General features: G+C 42.7%; 1 protein-coding gene across 3 annotated transcripts in view; it reads left to right on the top strand.

Moving 5' to 3' along the window:
- The window catches only part of PARP4 (poly(ADP-ribose) polymerase family member 4), a 94,198-nt gene that overhangs the window by 59,566 nt on the left and 11,418 nt on the right, over positions 1-23,214 (top strand). The window contains exons 26-32 of one of the 3 annotated variants that reach the window (XR_003116482.1): positions 2,312-2,482; positions 2,737-2,817; positions 11,937-12,017; positions 12,987-13,082; positions 13,698-13,820; positions 18,630-18,677; positions 20,602-21,664. Coding sequence is in view for 2 of the 3 variants with exons in the window: in XM_025364238.1 (XP_025220023.1) it covers positions 2,312-2,482; positions 2,737-2,817; positions 11,937-12,017; positions 12,987-13,082; positions 13,698-13,820; positions 18,630-18,677; positions 20,602-21,660 (1,659 nt within the window). In the remaining variant the exon portion in view is untranslated. The remainder of the gene's footprint in view (positions 1-2,311; positions 2,483-2,736; positions 2,818-11,936; positions 12,018-12,986; positions 13,083-13,697; positions 13,821-18,629; positions 18,678-20,601; positions 21,665-23,214) is intronic. The other 2 variants (XM_025364238.1, XM_025364239.1) reach the window with 2 other exon arrangements.

Consider the following 23,214-nt stretch of genomic DNA (forward strand, 5'->3'; position numbering starts at 1 on the left):
CATAGTTTGATTTCTGCCTTAAAAATAATGGACTGATTTTTTAAAGTGAATTATTAAATATGTTTTGCTGAAATTAATTTTCCTTATGATAAAATATAGCATTTTAAACTTTTTTTTTTTTTTTTTTTTTGAGACAGTCTCGCTCTGTCGCCCAGGCTGGAGTGCAGTGGCGCGGTCTCGGCTCACTGCAAGCTCCGCTTCCCGGGTTCATGCCATTCTGCCTCAGCCTCCCGACTAGCTGGGACTACAGGCACCCGCCACCAAGCCTGGCTAAATTTTTTTGTATTTTTAGTAGAGAAGGGGTTTCACCGTGTTAGCCAGGATGGTCTCGATCTCCTGACCTCGTGATCTGCCCACCTCGGCCTCCGAAAGTGCTGGGATTATAGGCGTGAGCCACCGTGCCCGGTCATTTTAACCATTTTTAAGTGTACAATTTAGTGGTATTAGCTACATTCACAATGCTGTGCAACCATCACTGTCTTCGAACTATTTCATCAGCCCAAACAGAAACTACGTACTCATTAAACAGTAACTCCACATTCCCTCCTACACCCAGCGCCTGCTAACCACAACTGTATGTTCCGTCTCTGTGACTTTGCCTATTCTGAGTATCTCATATAAGTGGAGTCATAGGACATTGTTCTTTTACGTCTGGCTTATTTCACTTAGCATGATGTTTTTAACGTCTGTCTATGTTGTAGCATGTGTCAGAATTTCCCTTCTTTTTCAAGCTGAATAATATTCCATTGTATGGAGAGACCACATTTTGCTTATCCGTTCACCTATCAGTGGCCACTGGGGTTGTGTCTGTCCTTTGGCTATTGTGAATAATGCTGCTATGACCATTGGTATACAAGCGTCTGTGTGAGTCTGCTTTCAATTCTGGATACGTGCGTAGTGTGGGATTGCTGGATCCTATGGTCGTTCTGTTTAGTTTTTTGGGGAATTGCCATGCTATCTTCCATAGCAGCTGCATCATTTTACATTCCCACCACCAGTGCACCAGGATTCCAGTTTTTCCACATCCTCACCAACACTCATCATTCCTTTCTTTTCCATATTGACTGAAATCAATCAGCTTTTCTTTGGTTTGTTTTGGTTTTTGAGACACAGTGTTGCTCGGTCATCTAGGCTGGAGTGCAGTGACGCAATCCTAGCTCACCACAGCCTTGACTTCCTGAGCTCAAGTGATCCTCCCACCTCAGCCTCCAGAGTAACTGGGACTACAAACATATGCCACCACTTTTTTTCTATTGCTTTTTGTTTGTTTGTTTTTTGTTTTGTTGTTGGTGTTTTTTGAGACAGGGTATCACTTTGTCACTCAGGCTAGAATGCAGTGGTGCAAGCTTGGCTCACTGCAGCCCTGACATCCTGGTGTCAAGCCATCTTCTTCCCTCACCCCCCAAGTAGGTGGGACTACAGGACCACACCACCACACCTGGCTAATTTTTTGTATTTTTTGTAGAGACAGGGTTTCACCATGGGCCCAGGCTGGTCTCGAATCCCAAACTCAAGCAGTTTTGTGTGCCTTGGCCTCCCAAAGTGCTGAGATTACAGGCATGAGCCACTCTGCCCAGCCAGCACTTGTTTTTTTAATAACAGCTATCCCACTGGGTGTGAAATGGAATCTCACTGTGGTTCTGATTTGCACTTCCCTTATGACTAGTGACGTCAAGCATCTTTTCATGCACTTGTTGGCTTTTGTGTATCTTCTTTGGAGAAATATCTATTCCAGTACTGGAATCTACTCTTACCAAGGTTGCATATCAGTAATTAGCTAATGGAATAATTTCAGGATGCTTTGTCAATGTAAAGGATGTGATCATGCTATTATTTAAAATTCTACCTGGGCATGGTGGCTCATGCCTATAACCCCAGCACTTTGGGAGGCTAAGGTGGATCACCTGAGGTAAGGAGTTCGAGACCAACCTGGGCAACATGGTGAAACGCCATCTCTACTAAAAATACAAAAATTAGCCGGGTGTGGTAGCACACGCCTGTAGTCCCAGCTACTTGGGAGGCTGGGGCAGGAAAATCACTTGAACCTGGGAGGCAGAGGTTGCAGTGAGCCAAGATTGTGCCACTGCACTCCAGTCTAGGTGACAGAGCAAGACTCCACCTCAAAATAAAATAATTAAAATAAAATAATGTTTAAAATCTTTTCGGGAAAGTGCCTTGTAGCAGGAGTGAGAGAAAATACCGAAGAGTTATAAAATTCCCAAAGAATAGAATGTATACTTTATTTTAAATGTGAAGCAACTATTTGCTGGATGGAGCATTGAAAGAGAAATAATTCCTCTTTTATAAATAGATAGAAGACCAAATGACTAGGCTATGTTCTCCAAGCTGCCACTCTGTCTCGGTCAAATGGCAGCAACTCAACCCAGATGCGCCTGAGGCCCTGCAGGCCCCAGCCCAGGTGCCGTCCTTGTTTCGCAATGATCGACTCCTTGTCTACGGATTCATTCCTCACTGCACACAGGTAAGAAGGTGCAGAGTTTGTTATTCTATGGGAAGACCAATATATTTTGCTATTTTTTTTTCTGTCTTCTTCCCTCCCCTTCTCACCAGCAGATTTTCTTCTTCTGGGAACATAGCTGGTGGTTAGCCAGGGCTTTGGGGAGGCTTCTAATTTTTATTGAAAGGGGAGAGGAAATCACCAAAAGAATTTCTGTTAAACCAAGACACTGCAGAGTAGAATGGCAAATGAGGAATTTTTTTTTTTCCCCATTTCAGGCAACTCTGTGCGCACTAATTCAAGAGAAAGAATTTTGTACAATGGTGTCGACTACTGAGCTTCAGAAGACAACTGGAACTGTAAGATTCAAAACCTAAACTATCGACCCATTGTTTGAAAGTTAATACTATATTTCCATATGTAATGCTCTATGTCAAGCTTGTCCAACCCACGGCCCAGGGCAGCTTTGAATGCAGTCCAACACAAATTCGTAAACTTTTTTTTTTTTAATTATATTTTCAGTTCTAGGGTACATGTGCACAATGTGCAGGTTTGTTACATATGTATACATGTGCCATGTTGGTGTGCTGCACCCATTAACTCGTCATTTACATTAGGTATATCTCCTAATGCTATCCCTCCCCACTACCCCCTCCCCACAATAGGCCCCAGTGTGTGATGCTCCCCTTCCTGTATCCAAGTGATCTCATTGTTCAATTCCCACCTATGAGTGAGAACATGCGGGGTTTGGTTTTCTGTTCTTGCAATAGTTTGCTGAGAATGATGGTTTCCAGCTGCATCCATGTCCCTACAAAGGAGATGAACTCATCCTTTCTTATGGCTGCATAGTATTCCATGGTGTATATGTGCCACATTTTCTTAATCCAGTCTGTCACTGATGGACATTTGGGTTGATTCCAAGTCTTTGCTATTGTGAATAGTGCTGCAATAAACATACGTGTGCATGTGTCTTTATAGCAGCATGATTTATAATCCTTTGGGTATATCCCCAGTAATGGGATGGCTGGGTCAAATGGTATTTCTAGTTCTAGGTCCTTGAAGAATTGCCACACTGTCTTCCACAATGGTTGAACTAGTTTACAGTCCCACCAACAGTGTAAAAGTGTTACTATTTCTCCACATCCTCTCCAGCACCTGTTGTTTCCTGATTTTTTAATGATTGCCATTCTAACTGGTGTGAGATGGTATCTCATTGTGGTTTAGATTTGCATTTCTCTGATGGCAAGTGATGATGAGCATTTTTTCATGTGTCTGTTGGCTGTATGAATGTCTTCTTTTAAGAAGTGTCTGTTCATATCCTTTACCCACTTTTTGATGGGGTTGTTTTTTTTTCTTGTAAATTTGTTTGAGTTCTTTGTAGGTTCTGGATATTAGCCCTTTGTCAGATGAGTAGATTGCAAAAATTTTTTCCCATTCTGTAGGCTGCCTGTTCACTCTGATGGTAGTTTCTTTTGCTGTGCAGAAGCTCTTCAGTTTAATTAGATTCCATTTGTCACTTTTGGCTTTTGCTGCTGTTGCTTTTGGTGTTTTAGACATGAAGTCCTTGCCCATGCCTATGTCCTGAATGGTATTGCCTAGGTTTTCTTCTAGGGTTTTATGGTATTAGGTCTAACATTTAAGTCTCTAATCCATCTTGAATTAATTTTTGTATGAGGAGTAAGGAAAGGATCCAGTTTCAGCTTTCTACTTATGGCTAGCCAATTTTACCGGCACCATTTATTAAATAGGGAATCCTTTCCCCATTTCTTGTTTTGGTCGGGTTTGTGAAAGATCAGATGGCTCTAGATGTGTGGTATTATTTCTGAGGGCTCTGTTCTGTTCCATTGGTCTATATCTCTGTTTTGGTACCAGTACCATGCTGTTTTGGTTACTGTAGCCTTGTAGTATAGTTTGAAGTCAGGTAGCGTGATGCTTCCAGCTTTGTTCTTTTGGCTTAGGATTGTCTTGGCAATGCGGGCTCTTTTTTGGTTCCATATGAACTTTAAAGCAGTTTTTTCCAGTTCTATGAAGAAAGTCATTGGTAGCTTAATGGGGATGGCATTGAATCTATAAATTACCTTGGGCAGTATGACCATTTTCACAATATTGATTCTTCCTATCCATGAGCATGGTATGTTCTTCCATTTGTTTGTGTCCTCTTTTATTTCACTGAGCAGTGGTTTGTCGTTCTGCTTGAAGAAGTCCTTCACATCCCTTGTAAGTTGGATTCCTAGATATTTTATTCTCTTTGGAGCTATTGTGAATGGGAGTTCATTCATGATTTGACTGTCTGTTTTTCTGTTACTGGTGTATAAGAATGTTTGTGATTTTTGCACATTGATTTTGTATCCTGAGACTTTGCTGAAGTTGCTTATCGACTTAAGGAGATTTTGGGCTGAGACAATGGGGTTTTCTAAATATACAATCATGTCATCTGCAAACAGGGACAATTTGACTTCTTTTCCTGAGTACCCTTTCTTTCTTTCTCTTGCCTGATTGCCCTGGCCAGAACTTCCAACACTATGTTGAATAGGAGTGGTGAGAGAGGGCATCCCTGTTTTGTGCCAGTTTTCAAAGGGAATGCTTCCAGTTTTTGCCCATTCAGTATGATATTGGCTGTGGGTTTGTCATAAATAGCTCTTATTATTTTGAGATACGTTTCATCAATACCAAGTTTATTGAGAGTTTTTAGCATGAAGGGCTGTTGAATTTTGTCAAAGGCCTTTTCTGCATCTATTGAGATAATCATGTGGTTTTTGTCTTTGGTTCTGTTTATGTGCTGGACTATGTTTGTTGATTTGCGTATGTTTAACTAGCCTTGAATTCCAGGGATGAAGCCCACTTGATCATAGTGGATAAGCTTTTTGATGTGCTGCTGGATTCAGTTTGCCAGTATTTTATTGAGAATTTTTGCATCGATGTTCATCAGGGATATTGGTCTAAAATTCTCTTTGTTTGTTGTGTCTGTGCCAGGCTTTGGTATCAGGATGATGTTGGCCTTGTAAAATGAGTTAGGGAGGATTCCCTCTTTTTCTATTGATTGGAATAGTTTCAGAAGGAATGGTACCAGCTCCTCCTTGTACTTCCGGTAGAATTCGGCTGTGAATCTCTCTGGTCCTGGACTTTTTTTGGCTGGTTGGCTATGAATTATTGCCTCAATTTCAGAGCCTACTATTTGTCTATTCAGGGATTCAACTTCTTCCTGGTTTAGTCTTGGGAGAGTGTAAATGTCCAGGTAATTGTCCATTTCTTCTAGGTTTTCTAGTTTATTAGCATAGAGGTGTTTATAGTATTCTCTGATGGTAGTTTGTATTTCTGTGGGGTCGGTGGTGATATCCCCTTTATCATTTTTTACTGTGTCTATTTGATTCTTCTCTTTTCTTCTTTATTAGTCTCGCCAGTGGTCTATCAATTTTGTTGATCTTTTCAAAAGACCAGCTCCTGGATTCATTGATTTTTTTGGAGGGTTTTTTGTGTCTCTATCTCCTTCAATTCTGCTCTGATCTTAGTTATTTCTTGCCTTCTGCTAGCTTTTGAATGTGTTTGCTCTTGCTTCTCTAGTTCTTTTAATTGTGATGTTAGGGTGTCAATTTTAGATCTTTCCTGCTTTCTCTTGTGGGCATTTAGTGCTATAAATTTCCCTCTACACACTGCTTTAAATGTGTCCCAGAGATTCTGGTATGTTGTATCTTTGTTCTCATTGGCTTCAAAGAACATCTTTATTTCTGCCTTCATTTCGTATGTACCCAGTAGTCATTCAGGAGCAGGTTGTTCAGTTTCCATGTAGTTGAGTGGTTTTGATTGAGTTTCTTAGTCCTGAGTTCTAGTTTGATGGCGCTGTGGTCTGAGAGACAGTTTGTTATAATTTCTATTCTTTTACATTTGCTGAGGAGTGCTTTACTTCCAATTATGTGGTCAATTTTGGAATAAATGCAATGTAGTGCTGAGAAGAATGTATATTGTGTTGATTTGGGGTGGAGAGTTCTGTAGATGTCTATTAGGTCTGCTTGCTGCAGAGCTGAGTTCAATTCCTGGATATCCTTCTTAACTTTCTGTCTCGTTGATCTGTCTAATGTTGACAGTGGGGTGTTAAAGTCTCCCATTATTATTGTATGGGAGTCTAAGTCTCTTTGTAAGTCTCTAAGGACTTGCTTTATGAATCTAGGTGCTCATGTATTGGGTGCATATATATTTAGGATAGTTAGCTCTTCCTGATGAATTGATCCCTTTACCATTATGTAATGGCCTTCTTTGTCTCTTTTGATCTTTGATGGTTTAAAGTCTGTTTTATCAGAGACTAGAATTGCAACCCCTGCTTTTTTTTGTTTTCCATTTGCTTGGTAGATCTTCCTCCATCTGTTTATTTTGAGCCTATGTATGTCTCTGCATGTGAGATGGGTCTCCTGAATACAGCAAACTGATGGGTCTTGACTCTTTATCCAATTTGCCAGTCTGTGTCTTTTAATTGGACCATTTAGTCCATTTACATTTAAGGTTAATATTGTTATGTGTGAACTTGATCCTGTCATTGTGATATTAGCTGGTTATTTTGCTCATTAGTTGATGGAGTTTCTTCCTAGCATCGAAGGTCTTTACATTTTGGCATGTTTTTGCAATGGCTGGTACCGGTTGTTCTTTTCCATGTTTAGTGCTTCCTTCAGGGTCTCTTGTAGGGCAGGCCTGGTGGTGACAAAATCTCTAAGCATTTGGTTGTCTGTAAAGGATTTTATTTCTCCTTCACTTATGAAACTTAGTTTGGCTGGATAGGAAATTCTGGGTTGAAAATTCTTTTCTTTAAGAATGTTGAATATTGGCCCCCACTCTCTTCTGGCTTGTAGAATTTCTGCCGGGAGGTCTGCTGTTAGTCTGATGGGCTTCCCTTTGTGGGTAACCTGACCTTTCTCTCTGGCTGCCCTTAACATTTTTTCCTTCATTTCAACTTTGGTGAATCTGACAATTATGTGTCTCGGAGTTGCTCTTCTCGAGGATTATCTTTGTTGCATTCTCTGTATTTCCTGAATTTGAATGTTGACCTGCCTTACTAGGTTGGGGAAGTTCTCCTGGATGATATCCTGCAGAGTGTTTTCCAGCTTGGTTCCATTTTCCCCATCACTTTCAGGCACACCAATCAGACGTAGATTTGGTCTTTTCACATAATCCCATATTTCTTGGAGGCTTTGTTCATTTCTTTTTACTCTTTTTTCTCTACACTTCTCTTCTTGCTTCATTTCATTCATTTGATCTTCAATTGCTGATACTGTTTCTTCCAGTTGATCAAGTCAGTTAGTGAAGCTTGTGCATTTGTCATGTAGTTCTCGTGTTATGGTTTTCATCTCTATCTGTTCTTTTAAGGACTTCTCTACATTGGTTATTCTAGTTAGCCATTAGTCACATCTTTTTTCAAGGTTTTTAGTTTCTTTGCACTTGTTACGTAGTTCTTCCTTTAGCTCTGAGAAGTTTGATTGACTGAAGCCGTCTTCTCTCAACTCGTCAAAGTCATTGTCCGTCCAGCTTTCTTCCGTTGCTGGTGATGAGCTGTGTTCCTTTGAGGGGGAGATGCGCTCTGATTTTTTGAATTTCCATCTTCTCTGCACTGCTTTTTCCGCATCTTTGTGGTTTTCTCTGCCTTTGGTCTTTGATGATGGTGACTTACTGATGGAGTTTTGGTGTGGGTGTCCTTTCTGTTTGTTAGTTTTCCTTCTAACAGTCAGGACCCTCAGCTGCAGGTCTGTTGGAGTTTGCTTGAGGTCCACTCCAGACCCTGTTTGCCTGGGTATCAGCTGTGGAGGCTGCAGAAGATAGAATATTGCTGAACAGCGAGTGTTGCTGTCTGATTCTTGCTCTGGAAGCTTCGTCTCAGAGGTGCACCCAGCCATGTGAGATGTGAGGTGTTGGTCTGGGGGATGTCCCCCAGTTAAGCTACTCAGGGGTCAGGGACCCACTTGAGCATGCAGTCTGTCTGTTCTCAGATCTCAACCTCCGTGCTGGGAGATCCACTGCTCTCTTTCAAAGCTGTCAGACAGGGACATTTACCTCTGCCAAGGTTTCTGCTGCTTTTTGTTTAGCTCTGCCCTGTCCCTAGACCTGGAGTCTACAGAGGCAGGCAGGCCTTCCTGAGCTGTGGTGGGCTCCACCCAGTTCGAGCTTTCAGGCAGCTTTGTTTACCTACTTAAGCCTCAGCAATGGCGGGCGCCTCTCCCCCAGCCTCGCTGCCACCTTGCAGTTAGATCTCAGACTGCTGTGCTAGCAATGAGGGAGGCTCTGTGGGCATGGGACCCTCCGGGCCAGGTGTGGGATATAATCTCCTGGTGTGCCGTTTTCTAAGACCCTTGGTAAAGCGCAGTATTAGGGTGGGAGTTATCCGATTTTCCAGGTGTTGTGTGTCTCAATTTCCTTTGGCTAGGAAAAGGAATTCCCTTCCCCCTTGTGCTTGCCAGGTGAGGCGATACCTCGCCCTGCTTCACCTCTCGCTGGTCGGGCGGCACATGCGGACCAGCATCAACTGCCTGACATGCCCCAGTGAGATGAACCCGGTACCTCAGTTGAAAATGCAGAAATCACCCATCTTCTGTGTCGCTCACGCCGGGAGCTGGATGCTGGAGCTGTTCCTGTTCGGCCATCTTGCTGTAAACTTTCTTAAAACTTTATGAAACTTTTTTGCAAGTTTTTTTTTCCAGCTCATCAGCTATCATTATTGTTAGTGTATTTTATGTGTCGCACAAGACAATTCTTCTTCTTCCATTGTGGCCCAGGGAAGCCAAAAGATTAGATACCCCTGCTGTCTGTACTTCCTTTGTTGTTTTCCTGTGTTGAAATTTCATTACACAATATGTAGATGAGCTGTATGTACAAATGAGTATACTTTCCTTCAGTTTCTAACGCAGCACTTCTCCATCTGGAGTAGTTGGGTCTAGGTGTGTCTATATGGGCATCAGTGGGTGGCAGTAACTGCAATAAAATATGCCATTTATGCATGGAAATTTTGCTAGAGAGGTTCGCAAAGATGTTCATGACTCAATAAAAGTTACATGCCACTGGCCTACTGATGCTATTTAGAAATATTGGTTACAATATTTCTATTATATTATAGAATAGATATAATTCTATAATATAATAGAAATTATAATATATATATAAATGGACTAAGGGTAGATCATATTGTATATTGAGGATGTGGGTTATTTTCCTTTTTTGATTAAAAGCAACTGAATTATGAAAGAAAAAATTCCTGTTTCCCCAATACTCACACCATTTCTGGTTTCCAGATATGTGTTTTTCTCAACCAATTCTCTGACACCAGTTGCATGTCCTACAATTTAATTCAATTCTGATACTAGCCACCTGGGGTTGGCACAGACCTCACAGGTCTCACAGGGTGAGGGCTCAGTCCCACAAGACTGGTCCCCACTCCAGACACCAGTAGCAAGTAGCGGGTCCCCAGGTTACCCACACTTCTGGTCAGCTCCAAGTCAGTGTTTCCACAACCCTTTCTCAGGTTCACTAATTTGTGTAACAGCTCACAGAACTCAGGAAATGTTTACCTTAGTATTACTCATGTATTACAAAGAATATTATAAAGGATACAAATTAACAGCCATATAGGGTGAGGCCCAGAATAGTCCAAGCACAGGAGCTTCTGTCTAACATACATTTGGGGTGCACCATCCTCCTGGCACATGAGTGCCGACCCAGAAGCTCCCTGAACCCCTTTAGGTGGGAGGGATTTTTAAGGCAGGTTTCGTTACAAAGACCTGGTTGATTAAATCATTGGCCATTAGTGATTAACTGTGCCCTCTCTGGAGGTTGGGGAGTGGGGCTGAAAGTTCCAGTCCTCTAATCATATGGTTAGTTCCCCAGCAACCAGCCCTCATCCTAGGGCCTTTCAAAAGGTCACCTCATTAACATAAACTCAGGTGTGGTTGAAGGATCCTGTTAGGAATAACAAATACATATATTTCTTATGTCTGTAGGGAAGTTCAAACTTTCCCTCTGAAGTTTCGATGTTTGGTCTATAAAATAATCCAACAATAGATGAACAGGGGAAAAGACATGCAGATTTCGTTATATGTGCAAGAGCCACATGAGACTCAAAGAAGGGCCAGATGAGTGAAGTTTTATACTGTACAGAGGCGGGGAGGTGGGGACAGGTTGTGGGAGGAAGAGGGGAGGAAACACATGGTGAGCAAAGGCTTTCTTGTGATGCAGATGAAGTCTGGCAGGCAGCAGCTCTCAGAGAGAATAGAAGCACCTCTGGTAACAGTTTCTCTATGATCCCTTTAAGGTATCAGACTTTAGCCTCTTATTCCTGGGAGTTCATCTTTCCTAAATCTGGATAAGGCAGATAAGGGGGTCTCAGAGCAAGCCTGTTTGCATCTGCTGTTTACTTCACTGACATAGGATTCCTCTGCAGATGCAAATATTCCCTACAAAAGGACTGCTTTCCAGAGCTACTCCTGTGTCTGCTGTCCCTCTGAATAACATCTCAAAATATGCCAAAGAAAGTGTCTTTTTGGGGTGACCTATTTTAGCTTTTTGCATATCACAATATCACAAGTTATTACCAAGAAGTTTGCGAGGTTTGCACTGGTACTGAATCCACTATAGTTTAGCCTTGAAAGTTCCTAGCCTATATATGCTATTTATGTAGTTTTTTCTTCAAAGGAGTGTTAATATAACCAGATAAATCATTTCCCAGACATTGCTGGTTTTTTTCTCAAAAATATATTGCTTACTTTTCAGCATTAAGTCGGTATCACTGACTTATTAGTTGCCAGTGACTTCTGTATAGAACTTAAGCTCAATATTGCTTTAGAGATTAGATCTTTGTGAGTAACGATAAGGGAGAATAGATTAAAAGAGTATTTTTAGAAGTTAGATCTAAGGGGGAAAGAAGGTAAAATAATTTTACCTGGGAAGAGGTCGTTTTCCATAAAGGAACAGCAAGTTGTTCTTCCTCTGTGAGAAGCAACCTTATCAATGACAAAATTACAAGAGTTGGAATTAAGGAAAGTTCCGTCTCTCAGTTGTTGGAGAGGAAGCACCTGGTGGTGTAGTCCTCACCCTGCAGAGTGCAGACCATGTTCATGAATGGGCATCCCAGCACCAAGGTGGCTCTTCCTATGGTAGAAAAGAAGTATTGAATTTTTTGAATACAATGAATCAGCAAAATGGCCTTTTATAGAAAAAGGAAAACTCTAGGGACAGAAAAAAGATGAGGAGCTGCCAGGGCTGGAGGAAGCTACACAGGGGCACACAGGAACTTTTCAGGGTAAAGAGAATGTTCTGTGCCTTCACTCCAACAGTGATCACACAACTGTATACATCCCCTAAGACTCATCAAACTGTATATTTAAAAGGAGTGCATTTTACTGTATGCAGGTTATACCTCAATTTTTAAAATGATGTTCTTTGCAAGTCTTTTATTAGAAGCTATATGAATCTTTTTTTCTTTTTTTTTGCCTTTGCTGCTTAAACACAGATGATCCACAAGCTGGCAGCCCGAGCTCTAATCAGAGATTATGAAGATGGCATTCTTCACGAAAATGAAACCAGTCATGAGGTTTGTTCTTTCCATTGTAAAAACTATTAGACATTCTTCTTGAGCATTCTTACATTGATTTATCTGTGGAAATGGAAAGTGAGGTCAGCTGCGTGCAGACTGCGGCGTCAGGGCATTCATCACTGTATCTGTGACACTGTGCCCGGGATGTGGGGTGTGTGGTAAATGTTTGTTGAATGAATTAACAAAAGAGTGGATGTCAGTGGTTTCCGGAAAATTCTGTCATGTTTTACTCATCAGAAAAAGTCCGAGGAGGGCTCAGAGAACACTCGCTGAGTGCCTGTAGTGGATATCACCTCAGATCTCTCGTGTGGTAGCGTTAGTATTCCCATCTTACTGATGAGAGGCCTGAGTGTGAAATGCTGAGTGACCTGCCAAAGTCCACCTGACTCCCCCCGTGCTGTGCAGACCAGAGCCTCAGCAGAGGGGCCCCTCAGCCAGGCCACCGGGACTGCCCGCTGTTCTCTCAGGGATGAGATCTTCAACAAGGCTGCACGTGTTAGTCCTCAATGCCATCCCCACAAGAAGGTGCCAGTGTGACAGCAGGCCTTGGAGACCCCCCCAGTCAGTTCTAGTGACAGTCAGTCACCTGGTGGTCTCCCTATTCCCCTCAGATGCCCCTGGCTTGGCAGCCTCTGTGTGCTGTTTTGTTTAAGACCGCTTTGTCCTGAACAAGTCATTGCATCTTTCCAATTCCTCAGCTTTAAATTGGGAGCCACAGACGGTGAAAGAATGAGGAAGGCCACGGCCCGCGAGAGCTCTCTGTGAACCACAGGAGCTGAATCATGGAGAGTGACAGTTTCTATGACTAAGTCGGTGCACCTCATTTTAAAGGAAATATTGAGCCACCGATTGAGATGGGACCTGCAATTCAATATTCAGTCTGAAATATATGAATCTTAAGATGATTTATTGACATAGCTAAATAGAAACAAAACAGGACATGACTTATATTTTATTCTATCCTAGATGAAGAAACAAACCTTGAAATCTCTGATTATTAAACTCAGTAAAGAAAACTCTCTCATAACACAATTTACAAGCTTTGTGGCAGTTGAGAAAAGGGTATGTATTATTGTTAATTTGAGATTAAATTATTTTATTTATATTTTCACATTAAGAGAGTTACCCTTGCTTTGATGGTGAATGACGACCCCCATGCCCTGGGCCTGTGAAGCGTGGGGTGCAGACAGGCCAGCAGACCCCACGAGTCCCAGCCTCCCAGTCATGGGGGGCTTCGGTGTTGGGACTTAGGGTGATCTTTCTAAATGACTTGAGTATGTTATCATTTTTAATGTTATAATCATTAATAGTTAGCTAATGTGTATTTTTTAGATATACTATAATTTTGTTACAGTTTTGGCACTGATCGTATTTTATTAATCCAAGACCCTCAAAAAGTAGAAAAGGCCTGGTTTCCCTGAGGGCCCCTTCCCCCTTCATAAGTTTATGGAAAAATTCACCTAACGTGCCCAGCACAGTGGCCAGCACCTACCAGCGCTCCGTGGAGAGGAAAGCCACTCCAGCTCCCCACTTTCCCTCACGCTTGTGGCGCATGGCACACGCTCCATTCCCACACACCAGCATATCCCACACCAACACCCACAGGCTTTAGAGTGTGTAATCATCATTTAATTGGTTAACGTCTGTTTGATTTAATCTATTTGTGATTCAATATAGGATGAGAATGAGTTGCCTTTTCCTGATATTCCAAAAGTTTCTGAACTTACTGCCAAAGAAGATGTAGACTTCCTGCCCTACATGAGCTGGCAGGGGGAGCCCCAAGAAGCCGTCACGAACCAGGTAAACGCTGATCACCAAATAAGCTGATATTGTGCTTTTGTTTGTTCACGAAGATGAAGGGAACCCTTTGCTAAAATAGCTCCCTTAATACCTGTACATGAAGAAGTTGTTGTATCCCTGATGATGGAAAATATTCACGCATTTATAAAATGTTGAATGACATCATGTTGCATTACAGAGACTTCACAGTGTATGAATGGAGCTGTGTAGACAGAGACTTCACAATGTATGAATGGAGCTGTGTAGACAGAGACTTCACAGTGTATGAATGGAGCTGTGTAGACAGAGACTTCATGGCGTATGAATGGAGCTGTGTAGTACAAAAAGAGAACACCTGTGGCTGTGTTTCTGTCATGGGCAAATAGATTGTCAGCCAGGAAGCTAAAGTCATTTAGGTAGTGTAATAGGTTTGTCATGAAATTATCCATAAAGTGCTATCTAATAATCTAAATTCACCACCAATATTTCTTAAAGTTTATAGTGCTTTATACTGTGGCCCTTATAACCAGAAATATAATAGAAATTGAAAAATGTGACTTAAATAAAAATTGGAAGACAAATTCAAAAGCAAAGGAACAAAGCGGTGCTGACAACACTCTTAGGCCTCTAGGTTAAAAAAACTAAAATTTCCAAAATTTAAAAATTTAAAATCTGGTCAGGCACCGTGGTTCATGCCTGTAATCCCAGCACTTTGGGAAGCTGAGGTGGGAAAAATCACTTCAGCCCAGGAGTTTGAGACCAGCCTGGGCAACAAAGGGAGACCTCATCTCTACAAAAAGTTTCTTAGGGCAAGCGCAGTAGCTCACACTTTTAATTCTAGCACTTTGGGAGGCCAAGGCAGCAGATATCTTGAGCCCAGAAGTTCAAGACCAGCCTGGGCAACATGGTGAAACCCTGTCGCTACAAAAAAAATAACAAAAATTAGCTGGGCTTGGTGGTGCATGCCTGTAATCCCAGCTACTCAAGAGGCTGTGGCGGGAGGATGCTTGAACCCAGGAGGCAGAGGTTGCAGTGAGCCAAAATGGCACCCCCACACTCCAGCCTGGGTGACAGAGCGAGGATTTGATCATAAATAAGAAAATAATATATGAAAGATGTGCAGTCTCGTTGCTAAAAGAAGTTAAAATGTAAACTGCCATGAGATTCCTTTTTATTTTTTAACTGTGTCAGGTTGGCAAAGATCACAAAAGGTAGATGATTGAGAGGCAGTAAAATATAGTGGTTAAGATCACAGGCGCTATGGCCAACCGCTCAGGTCTGAACCCCAGCCCACACTTCACTCTGTGGGACTTGACCTTCCCTGTGCTCCAGTCCTAATGCGCTAGTGGGGAGAGCGATAAAATCCACATTAGGTGGTTATGAAGTTCTAAGACCGTTACAACACACGTCTAGCTTGTGGCAGACATTCGATAAATATTAGCTGTACTTATTGTTCGCCAAGGCGTCTGAAATGGGCACTGTTGCCCAAACAGATGGGGCAGAAAGCTGACAAGTGGCCTTGGGTTTGCAGGGATACTTGCTTTTTTTTTTTATTTTTTAAATTTAAATTTTTTTTTTTTGAGATGGAGTGTCGCTCTGTCGCTCAGGCTTGAGTGCAGTGGCATGATCTCGGCTCACTACAACCTCTGCCTCCTGGGTTCAAGCAATTCTCGTACCTGAGTGTCCTGAGTTGCTGAGATTACAGGTGCGTGCCACCACACTCAGCTTATTTTTGTATTTTTAGTAGAGACAGGGTTTCACCATGTTGGCCAGGTTAGTCTCGAACTCCTGATCCACCTGCCTCGGCCTCCCAAAGTGCTGGGATTTCAGGTGTGAGCCATCGCCCCCGGCCTTGCTTTCTTACAGTGCACCCTTTTGTATATTTTGAATTTCGAACCATGGGCATGGATTGCCCATGAAAGAAAAATAATACTTTAAGCCAACACAAGCAGAGTTTGGGGAATCAGGAGAAGTAGGAGGTACATTCAGCCAGGCTCAGACAGCCCTGCAGGCTCACCCACAGGGAGGGCAGATGTTGGCAATATCGTGGGCTCCCACGCTGGTCCAGACTTCCAGGTCAGCTGGAGAGCGGGGCTCAGGGCTGCTTGAAGGAAAGCGAGGGACCAAGCTGAGGGGCTGTGACCTGTGGCCTCTCTGTGACGGCACAAGGGGCCCTTGGAGTGCATTGTTTTGGAAAAAAAAATCTGATGTATAATTAAGAATCAACTGTTTGTCCTTGAAACAAGAGAGACTCACTATTAAAATGGGCCCTGGAAAATATATACTTACCTTATATGTGTTTCAAAAACACACACCCAGAAGCAGCTCTGAAAATGGAGATGGTCATGGTTGCACAATAGTGTGAATGTGCTTCGTTCCACTAAACTCTAAAATGACTAAAATAGCAAGTGTTGTTATATACATTTTTCCCACAATAAAAATTAAATTAACAGAGTAAGAGATATGCCCCTACACTCTACCACACACATAAGTACTTTGTTCACCGCAAAGGTCCGGAGGGATGTATGCCAGAGATCAGATACAACATTCTGTATGGTGTTTATTTTCTTCTTTGTGTCTGTCTACTTGTGTCTGCTTGTATTTTCTAATTTTCTCATAGTGCACATGTGTTGTTTATAGATTTTTTTTTTTTGAGACAGGGTCTCACTCTGTTGCCCAGGCTGGAGTGCAGCGGCACGATCATAGTTCACCGCAGCCTCGACCTCCTGGGCTCTAGAGATCCTCCTACCTCAGACTCCCAAGTAGCTGGGATTACAGGAGTGAGCCACCATGCCTGGACTGTTGATAGAAATTTTTGGAGTTATTTGGTTCTACATTAATTTACGTTTTAATACAGTGTGGTGATAAATTATTTCATACTACATTTGCAAATACTTTGGATCTTAATACTTGCAGATCCAAACATATCGGATGAAAAATATTATCCATTAGCTTGATGACTTGAAAGTTTATATTTATATTAGCTGCAATAATTTTCTTGAGTGGACCATCTAATTTAGCAAAAATGTCAAGCCTCTGTTACTCTCCCTCGGTATCTGTTTTACCAAAATGTGGCACCTGCAGCATTCCGCATGGAGTCACTCCACCGAATTCGCTAACAGAAGCCAGCCACAGTAGAGCCCGAGACAACCGGGTCTGTTTGGTCCTTCCCGACTCACTGAAACTTGGGGCATTTCCTTATTTGATACGTCTTCATTGTGAAATGAGACCTTCCAGGGACTGCAACACCTTTTCTGCTGGGACGCGCTCAGCAAGAACAGCACTCCGTGCTGGGTGCTTGTGTCCTCCCGCAGCTACCCCTGGGCTTAGGCTCAGTGTCTTCTACACCAACCCCAAGTCCACTTTGTTCCCTCCCGCTCATGAAAGCACATTGAGAAGACGCAAGAGGCAGAGATTTTTAAAACCTAGCTCCTAATCCAAGTTTTTAAAGTAAATCATTTGTAAAATTCAATGCTATAACTCTTAGCAAGAAACTGAAGGCACTGAAGCTGAGGGTCCAGAGCCCATGCTGTTCCTTAAATCAGGGGTCTCCAACCCCCAGTCCGTGGCCTGTGAGGAACCGGGCTGCACAGCAGGAGGTGAGGGGCGGTGAGCAAGCATTACCGCCTGAGCTCCACCTCCTGTCACATCAGCAGTGGCAGTAGATTCTCATGGGAGCCTCAAACCCTGTTGTGAACTGCGCATGGAGGGGTCTAGGTGCTCCTTCTGAGAATCTAATGCCTGATGATCTGAGGTGGAATCATTTCATCCCAAAACCATCTGCCCCACCCCTGTCAATGGAAAAATTGCCTTCCATGAAACCAGTCCCTGCTGCCATAAAGGTTGGGGGCCACACCTTAGGTGATCAAGGTGGGGAAGGGAAAGAGGAAGCAAGTGAGTGATTTTGGCCAATAGAAGAATCATAATGAGGCCAGGCATGGTGGCTCACACCTGTAATCCCTATAGTTTGGGAGGCCAAGGTGGGTGGATCACCCAAGGTCAGGAGTTCGAGACCAGCCTGGCCAACATGGTGAAACCCTGTCTCTACTAAAAAATACAATACTATCCAAGAAGCAATTTTATAAAATTAAACAAAAATAACCCATATTTCTCAGTATGATTTTTTTTTTTGAGATGGAGTCTTGCTCTATCACGCAGGCTGGTGTACAGTGACTATTCACAGGCTCTATCACAGAGCACTACAGCTTTGAACTCCTGGCCTCCAGCGATCCTCTCACCTCAGCCTTCTGAGTAGCTGAGTAGCTGGGATGCTCCACAATACCTGACTTAATCAAATTTTTGATCTTTGCAAATCTTACAGGTGAAACATGTGTTGGTTGGTGACTTGTAAGTTTTTGTCTCTTTATGAATGAAGAGGAGCATGTTTTATATTCTTACAGCCCTATGTGTCCCTTCCTGTGTGTTATCTGTTCATGTCTTTTATCTTTGTATTGAGATTTTAGTCATTTTCTTATTTATCTTAGGAAAACTTTCTCTGTTAGAGAAATTAGCCCTTTGTGCTATGAGTTGTGAAGTGTGTTTCCCAGTTTTCCACGTGTTATTTTGATGTTGCTTATTATCTTTTTGTCATGCAGATTTTTTAATGCAGTCAAATTTTTAATCTTTGTGTTTCTTCTTTTTGTTTAGTGTTGTTTTGCTTTTCATCATGCTTAGAAATACCTTTCCTAGTCAGAGATTATACTTTAAAATTTTTTCCCACTATTTCTTTAAATAGTTTTATGTTTTCATGTTTACATTTAATTTTTCACCCGATTGAAATTTATCCTGGCATAGGATAAGAGATATGGAACCAACGTTTTTCTTTTCCAGATGGCTCCTCCTTTTCCTCCTGTTGACTTGAAATGCCACCTTCATAAGGTAGTAATTCTCAGTTTTAGGAGCTATTGCTGGACTTGCCTACTCTGTTCCTTGATTCATCTACTATAATTATTGTAATTTTATAAGAGACTTTAATATCTGATAGTTCTAGTCTATCACTATTGGTCTTTTCCAGTTTGCCTCTCTAATTTTTAAAAATTTAACCTCTGGTTAGCATTATTTTTAAATACATCTTTTCATATGTTCTATAATATTAATTATTCAGATGTATACTTGAAATTTGACTGAGTTGGGAAAGGACTATTCCTTTTTTAAATAGTTCATATTCACAGGTAAAATTACAGGCTAATTATTTCAAAAATATCAAGGACTTGTCATCCATATAAAACTGGATTTTAAGACCGGGCATTGTGGCTCAAGCCTGTAATCCCAGCACTTTGGGAGGCCGAGACGGGCAGATCACGAGGTCAGGAGATTGAGACCATCCTGGCTAACACGGTGAAACCCCGTTTCTACTAAAAAATACAAAAAACTAGCCGGACGAGGTTGTGGGCGCCTGTAGTCCCAGCTACTCGGGAGGCTGAGGCAAGAGAATGGCGTAAACCCGGGTGGTGGAGCTTGCAGTGAGCTGAGATCCGGTCACTGCACTCCAGCCTGGGCGACAGAGTGAGACTCCGTCTCAAAAAAAAAAAAAAAAGAAAAAAAAAAAAAAGGCTGGATTTTATACATGCAACTTTTAAAGGAACACTCTTTACATTTAGATTGAAGCAATAATAGTAATACAGCATCCCTCAAAATTTGTTTTGCATACATATTGTTCATATTCTGGTATAATTATATGTTCATTTAATTACTTTAAAGCTTTTGGCTGGACACAGTGTCTCATGCCTGTAATCCTAGCACTTTGAGGGGCCAGGCTGAGACGATCACTTGAGCCCAGGAGTTCAAAACCAGCCTGGTCAACATAATGAGACCACATCTCTACAAAAGAATAGTTTAAAAATTAGCCGGGCGTGGTGGCATATGCTCATAGTCCCAGCTACTGGGGAGGCTGAGGCGAGAGGATCGCTTGAACCCAGGAGTTCGAGGCTATAGTGATTGTGATTGCGTCATTGCACTCCAGCCCCAGGCAACAGAGCAAGACTCTGTCTCAAAACTAAATAAAGCTTTTGAGAACGTTCTTCCATTTTCTCATTTTCTTAATATTGCTGTAAAGCAGTGTAAAAGACCGGAATGATTTACTTCAAATGACTGTCTTGTTTGAGGCCTAACTGACACACTGTGATACTGCTCATTGTAAAATCTTGGGCAAGCCACTTCTGTGCTCCGCAGTTCGCTCCTGTGTAAAACGAGGGGTGTTTAAAATTCCACAATTCTAAGAACTGCGAGAGAAGTCTTTCAATATATTGATTGCTGATATTCTTTCCAGGTCTCAGCTTCCACGTCTAGAAAAAGAGGGCCTTGTACTAAAATGATCTTGAATGTCTCTGATGGCATTATTTTCTCTCTCTCTCTTTCTTTTTTGAGACAGAGTGCTGCCCTCTCACCCAGGCTGGAGAGCAGTGGTACAAATCTGCCCTCATAGCTGCCTCAGCTTCCCAGGCTCAAGCACTCCTCCTGCCTCAGCCTCCCAGATGGCTGGGACTATAGGTGTGAGCCACGACATCTGGCTAATTTTTTATTTTTTGTAAAGATGGAGCCTCCCTATGTCGCCTACGCTGTCCTCAAACTCCTAGCCTCAAGCGATCCTTCCTCCTTGGCCTCCCAAAGTGCTGAGATTACAGGCGTGAGCCGCCGCACCCAGCACTGGTGTTATTTTCAACATCCCAGCTCACATCGATCCTGATTCTGGATGAGCAACTGCCTGGTGGGTGGGAAGTCAAGTGCTAGGAAGAATGTTTGCTTGATTGTGCTTTTTATTCTGTGTTTTCTCCTTACATTACTAATTCTCTCTTCTGGGCAGTCTCTTTTAGCATCCTCTGACTGGCAAGAAGTACGTTCATCCAAACGGGCTAAAAGAAAAATGAAATTATCTCAGCCAAAAGTTTTTGAAGATGTTGAAGAGGATGGCTTAGATGTACTACCAGCTTTTACATCAAGTTTGAAATGTGAAGGTGTGGAAAAGCTGTTGGATTTAAGTCGGACAGAGTCATGTAAACCAACAGCAACTGAACCACTATTTAGGAAAGTCAGTCCACTGGAAACATCTACTTCTAGCCTTTTTCATGTTTCTGCTCCAGCCTTTGGTTCCTCTCTTCCCCCGGCTGCCCGCTCTTACAGTCCTGCTTCCATGCCTTTTGCCTCCCATGGTCAGGGAGCTGGTTTTGGTTTTGCTCCTCCTCCCAGACAGTTGGCTGCATCTCTATTCAGCCAAGGCCCTGTGCCTGGCAGTTGTGCTGACTGGATCCCACAGTCGGCATCTCATCCCACAGGACCTCTCCAGAAAGTACCTTGTGTACCCTTCTGTGGCTTTCCTTTTTCAGAGGGCTCATTGAGCTCCACACAGCCTGCTCCGCCACCACTTCCTGGAGGCTATACCCCCAGGCCTTCTGCTGGCACCTTCCCTGAGCTAGATTCTCCCCAGCTTCATTTCTCTCTTCCTACAGATCCTGATCCCATCAGAGGTTTTGGGTCTTATCATCCCTCTGTTTCCTCTCCTTTTCATTTTCAATCTTCCGCAGCCTCTTTGACTGCCAACCGTAGGGTGCCAATAGCCCCTGCCTTACCTAAGACTCTTTGCAGTCAGTCCTGGACTACCCCAGTAGATCTCTGTCTTCTAGAAGAATCAGTAGGCAGTCTCGAAGGAAGTCAGTTGCCTGGCTTTGGTTTTCAAAGTTCTGAAACAGAAAGTCATGAACTATCAGAAGTGCTTCTAGACAACTGCTTTTTACAAATAAAATGTGATACAGCAGATGACAGTATCCCATGCTTTCCGGAAGTAATAGAGGAGGATGAAATAGTGTGCACACAACACTGGCAGGATGCTGTGCCTTGGACAGAACTCTTCAGTCTACAGACAGAGGTATGTGTCTTATTTCTCCTTAAATCTGTGATTAGCTGGCTTCATAGTTTAGAACAGTGCTACTCAAAGCAGCCGGTCAAGGAACTGTCTATCGTCAGTCTGTAGTGAAGTAAGGGGCTTGTGCACTGGGGTATAAGTCATACTGCTTCTTTCATTGAGGAACTCTTGCTACAAAACAAAACAGACAGCTGAAAGAAACAGTGTGCTTGATGCTGGCTGGTGTTTCTCTACCAACATTAGACCAGAACCTCATGCTGGTGAATGTTACTATTCCTCACATGAAAATGAACATCCCCGAACAGATGATGGGGTGAAATCTTAATTTCCTAGATTCTAGAACTAATGGATTGTAATCCATTTAAATTTCCCACTGTGAAGTACAGCACAAGCACTTGTACATATACTCTAAATATTTTCACATAAGGTCATGGGAATACAGCTATTGTTCAGCATGTATATTGTGTTAGAGCTTATCATTCCGTTTGTTATGCTAATAAACACCCTGTAGATTTGGCTTCTGCACTGGTACTAAGACCCAATCTTGCACCTGCGATTATTTGTTTTGATGTAAAGTAGTTTAGTGAAATGGAAAGGCCTTGATGTAGCATAAAAGTAAGTGTGAGTCCCAGCCCACTTTGTGATTTGGGGCAAGTCAGGTAACCTGTCTGAGCCTCAGTTTCCTCATCCATATAGTGGAGATAATGATAGTGTCTACTTCACAGAGTGGGTTTGAGGTTTAAACAGGATAATGACAGCTGCCCAGTTTCCCTACTTGAGACAGTGCACGCACAAGCCTGCCGCGAGCATACTGCCGGTGGTCAAGAGTGTGGATCCCATGGCCACTCCTGGCTCTGCTGCTGGTTAGCTATGTGACTTTAGACAAATTGCTTCACCTTTCTGTGCCACCATGTTCTCATCTCCAGTGTGGGTGTGATAATAGTTGTTGGGGTGATCAGACCCAACACCAGGTCATGGGGGTGACAAAGTCTGGTGGAGTCAAAGGATTGAGAAAAAGACAGTTTGAGAGAGAAAGGTGGGACACCAGTGGGCCATCGCTATCATGGAGGCTGTGAAGGCCTCGAGCTCTGGGAGCCCACAGTATTTATTGGTAATCCAACAAAGAAACAGGCGGTGGGAATGTGGAGGTCGAAAGGACACGTTGCATTAAGCACATGATTTACAGCTGTGATGGTTTAGCATTTATATGGAACATGTTCTGCTACTTGAGATAATGGGAATAGGAGCCTAGGAAGGCTAGAAGCAAGGAGCCAGCAAGTCTAGACACATTCCAGAGGACATTATGCAAGCCCTGCCTCAGTTTCCCTCCCAATACTCAGCTTTTTCCCAACAATAGTACTCCGCAGGAAGTGGCTAAACATATAAAAGAACAGCACTTGGTACCAGTTCTCTATGGGTTGGTACATACTATTACTGCTGTCATTTTTCAAGGTATTGCCATAGATTCTTCAACCTGTGCACCTGCCTAGGGCCACACCCTGCTTTCTGCTCCCTGTGTTAGTTTCCCTAGGGCCTGGATTCTGTCTCCTTTGAGGT

Source organism: Theropithecus gelada, chromosome 17 (genome assembly GCF_003255815.1).
Source record: "Theropithecus gelada isolate Dixy chromosome 17, Tgel_1.0, whole genome shotgun sequence".
NCBI classification, from domain to species: domain Eukaryota; kingdom Metazoa; phylum Chordata; class Mammalia; order Primates; family Cercopithecidae; genus Theropithecus; species Theropithecus gelada.